The sequence below is a fragment of the Primulina huaijiensis genome, unplaced genomic scaffold, assembly GCF_012295235.1.
Source record: "Primulina huaijiensis isolate GDHJ02 unplaced genomic scaffold, ASM1229523v2 scaffold207824, whole genome shotgun sequence".
Lineage (NCBI taxonomy): Eukaryota > Viridiplantae > Streptophyta > Magnoliopsida > Lamiales > Gesneriaceae > Primulina > Primulina huaijiensis.
In genome coordinates, this window is record NW_027355017.1 from 1 (window position 1) to 3,941 (window position 3,941).

The window sequence follows — 3,941 nt, forward strand, 5'->3', positions numbered from 1 at the left end:
GTCGACTTTGCTTCCCTACAAGATAAGTAGTCAATATGAGTAAGTATTTAGGTTAGTGCTCAAGAAGAACTTGCCCTAATAAATAATGACACTCCCATTAATCGTTCAATACTTGATTTCAGTGTAATCTTGGTGTGCCGGACGCTACAATTAAGTTGGAGGAGGTGAGGCTGTTACACCAGCTACATCTTAGTGGAATTTGGATAGCGAAAAATGGAGCAGCATATAAGCAAGTAAAAGACACAGGCATAGAGATTGTATAACAAGATTATGATAATGAAACTACTGTGGGAAAAAGAAATTCAAGGTAATCATATTCACGAAATGGTGAAGGTTTCAACACGAAGAAAATAGTGTTAGCCGATTACTGGGAGGAAGAAATCTAACAGAAATAAAAGTTATAAAACATTGAATATATATCAATCAGAAGAACAAGAAATGTGGTAGGATACAACGTATTGAACTCTTGTCGGCAGAAACAAATTTGTGACGGAGAGGACAAAATCAACAAGTAGATGACCAAGGCCTGTGAAGAACACGGTTTCCTTAAAACAGATTCACCCTCACCGATGGTGTTTTGAGGATTGTATAGAGTATAGACGTCTGTCACCCAAAATACAACAGCAATACCAGCAGTAAATAAGCACAAAATGTTGCTCCGACGAACAGAGAGTATACATGATCGCAATCATCTTTGAAACAGAAATATAAGAAACCAGAATACTAGAAAGAAACCTTTTGTTTAACTTTTTGGGAAGTGTTAAGTCTAACTTTCAACATGTATATACATAGTCCAGAGACTGTGTGCAATCCAACACTGGTTTCAAGATTTACATATTAGATTTAAGTCTTAATTAAACATATTTAATTTTACTCTTGATTAAATGTATTTAATTTAAGTCTTAAAACCAATGTTACATGAATTAGATGTTTAATTCATCTTCAATTAATACATCAATTTTAATTCAAAAAAAGTGAATTTATTCCAACAATCCAATGAAAATTGACTGATATAAGAAGATTAGGTGATTACGTCCAACAGTTAAATCCTACATATGACGAGTAAGAATCACCATTTGAACCTTCCTTTGTGATGGTATATTATTTTACTGGCTGACAATAGACGTCATATCCTTCAACTATTATGTTGTTTGTGTAAACTATTATATACCTCACACATGATTCTCCTTGATACACTACTGTTCTCATGTTTGTATTTGTTTTGGTCATGAACACATGCCTGATCCTATGAAGGGATCTAGAATTGAGTCGTGCAATTCCTTCGAAGCGACCCTACTACTCTCTCAAGTGATTCTTAGTCAGAACAATTTATTTTGTTCCACTCGTTTTCTGATGCATAAGAATCACTAAAAGTCGTAGCTTATCCTCTAGTTGGCTTACACCCCAACATGCTTATTTCTACTAACAGGTCCAAAGTGTATTTTGTCTGAGAGAGTGAAATGACCTTTTTGCTCTTGGCAATCTCCATTCCCAAGAAATATCCCAAAGTTCCAAGTTCTTTAATCTCGAACTCTCTTGCCATCATACGCTTAACTTCTTCCATCACTAGACTGTCATCTCCAGTTAAAATGATATCATCCACAAATACAATGATAATAGCGATCTCTCCTTTCTCAGAATGTTTGACAAACAATGCATGATATGTTTGTCCTTGACAGTATCCAAACTTCTTGATAACTCTGGAAAATATGTCAAACCATGCACATGGAAACTGTTTCAATCCATAAAGTGATTTGTTGAGTTCGCATACCATATGCTTTCCCAATTTGTCTTCGAAACCGGGTGGTTGTCTCATGTCCTCCTCCTCGAGATCACCATTATGGAATGCATTTTTTATGTTCAGTTGTTGTTGAGGCCAATCAAGGTTAGCAGCTAGTAACAAAAGAATTCTCACAGTGTTGATCTTAGCAACTGGTGCAAAAGTTTCAGTGTAATCAATACCATAAGTTTGAGTGAAGCCTTTGGCAACCAAGCGTGTTTTGTGTCGTTCTATTGAGCCATCTGCCCTATAATTTACAGTGAATATCCATTTACATCCCATTGTGCTTTTTCCATTTGGCAACCCTACCAAGTTTCAGGCATTGTAACATCACTTTGCACCTCGTTTCTTCCTGGTGGACTTTAGCAAATGCATCATCAAGGGATGGAAAGGGATCTCGGGCAACAATCCCCCCTTGGACATCATCAAGTTTTCGGTTGAGACCAGCTAGGAAGTCGAACACACTTTCTTCGTCGAAATGCCTTCGGAGTTTCACACTGAAAGCAGCACCTCGGGAATTATCTTCAAAGAATAAGTCTAGCTCTTGCCATAAATCTAGGAGGTCAATGAAGTATTGAGTGACAAAACGTGAGCCTTGTTTCATGTCTTTCAATTTTGACCGAACATCGAACACCTGAGACGCATTCCCAAGATCAGAGTACATCTTTCGATCAACATCCCAGATTTCTTTCGCAGTTGTGAACCACAATTAGCAGCAGCTGATGGTAGGTTCCATTGAGTTCACCAACCATGCAAGAAAAAATGGAATTGTCGGTCAGCCACGAATTGTAATATGGTTCTGTCTTGGCTGGGGAAAAGCTTGCCAATGACAAACTCTAGTTTACACCGAGCACAAATCACAATCTTAATAGATTGAGCCCACTGTAGGTAATTGCAACCATTGAGACGGTGGGTACTGATCTGAAGTGAAAGATGTCACCTCCGGACATAGAGGTGATGACCGGAGTTTTCCTGGTGGTGTTGGAGTCGTCGGTCGTGGATGACCAGGTGGACATGGCTGTAAATAGAGGTGCTGCTTTTGCAGAAATATTGACGAGGGAATAAAAAAACGATTGGGAAAACCCTCTGGCTCTAATACCATGTAAAAATGAGAAGAAAATTTTGATATATTATCTCATCAGAGTAATACATATTATATAGATCACAAGTAGATAAAAAAATCTCCAAAAAATCATAAAGAAATATTATCCTATCTAATTTACAAGATTTAAACTCAACAATTATTATCACGTTTATAGAATTGGAACATGAAATATATAGTCCGGAGACTATATGTCCTCCAACACTGTTTTCAAGATTTACATTTTAAATTTAAGTCTTCATTAAGTGTATTTAATTTTACTCTTGATTAAGTGTCTTTAATTTAAGTCTTAAAACCAATTGTTACTTGAGTTAGAGGTTATTAACTCATCTTCAATTAAATACATCAATTTTAATTCACAAAAGTTAAATTTATTCCAAAAAATAGTAATGGAAACATAAAGGTGGTTATCATAAATGACAAAGCCTCCATTAGGTAGATGAAGATATCCAGAGCCTAGTTATTGATCGAATTAAAAGGCTTCATACAATTGACCGCACCATGGTACAAGACTATGCAAAGATGAGTCGAGGTGAAGTAACTTCATTTTATGGATGCATCCTATATTTGTGACTGGTGCATATAAACAAACTTTGGAACGTCAACGAATATGTAAAAACTGCTTACTAGCATCCTCTTCTTGATATCTTTTCTTTATTCGGTCGAGAGACTTTTGTGTTGCCTCTTCTCTATCTTTTAGCTTTGCCTACATAAAGCAACACATCAAGAAGGATAACTCTGCAATTGTTCATAAACAAGTAGGCAGAAAGTCAATTACCTCGTACAATTGTTTCCATTTAAAGATTACTCGTTTCTGTCCCATCCTCTCAACCACAAGATTGGCACTTTCAATGCCAAATTGGCGCACGTAAAACTTTTTCCACAGCTCATCTGTTGCAGGGCTTAGATCTCTCCCCTGCAACAACAAAGTTTAGATCATCATTTAACTGTAGAAAATGTAGCAGTATATCTAAGAATCGAAAAATGGATCGCAAAGAAATATTACTTTTGTAGTGTTCTCAATATGCATCAATTGGTCAAGTGTACAGTGGGGTAGAA

The 3,941-nt window shown here is 36.5% G+C and overlaps 1 protein-coding gene across 6 annotated transcripts; it reads right to left on the minus strand.

The window, feature by feature from the left end:
- Window positions 1–21: 21 nt before the first annotated feature.
- LOC140966733 (uncharacterized) lies at window positions 22–3,941 on the minus strand. Of its 6 annotated transcripts, XR_012173427.1 has the most exons (5): window positions 3,889–3,941; window positions 3,661–3,798; window positions 3,510–3,588; window positions 1,172–2,872; window positions 22–603 (listed from the first exon to the last, which is right to left on the minus strand). XR_012173427.1 is itself a non-coding variant. In XM_073426985.1 (4 exons), the coding sequence occupies exons 1-4, from the start codon at window positions 3,910–3,912 to the stop codon at window positions 420–422; spliced, it is 348 nt and encodes a 115-aa protein (XP_073283086.1). In that variant the 5' UTR covers window positions 3,913–3,935; the 3' UTR covers window positions 22–419. The 6 variants fall into 6 exon arrangements, 5 of the variants coding, with proteins under 5 accessions (XP_073283086.1, XP_073283083.1, XP_073283085.1 ...); XM_073426985.1 differs by lacking the exon at window positions 1,172–2,872 and having other exon boundaries at window positions 22–526; window positions 3,889–3,935; XM_073426982.1 differs by lacking the exon at window positions 1,172–2,872 and having other exon boundaries at window positions 3,889–3,935.

What these genes read in the sequence shown, in the direction of transcription:
- LOC140966733 (XM_073426981.1), bottom strand. Translation starts at nt 3,912, where the DNA reads ATGCATATTGAGAACACTACAAAA. An exon ending in ATATTGAGAACACTACAAAA is followed by an intron (nt 3,799 to 3,888) that starts GTAATATTTCTT and finishes TTGTTGTTGCAG; the next exon opens with GGGAGAGATCTAAGCCCTGC. An exon ending in ATATCAAGAAGAGGATGCTA is followed by an intron (nt 2,873 to 3,509) that starts GTAAGCAGTTTT and finishes ACATGGTATTAG; the next exon opens with AGCCAGAGGGTTTTCCCAAT.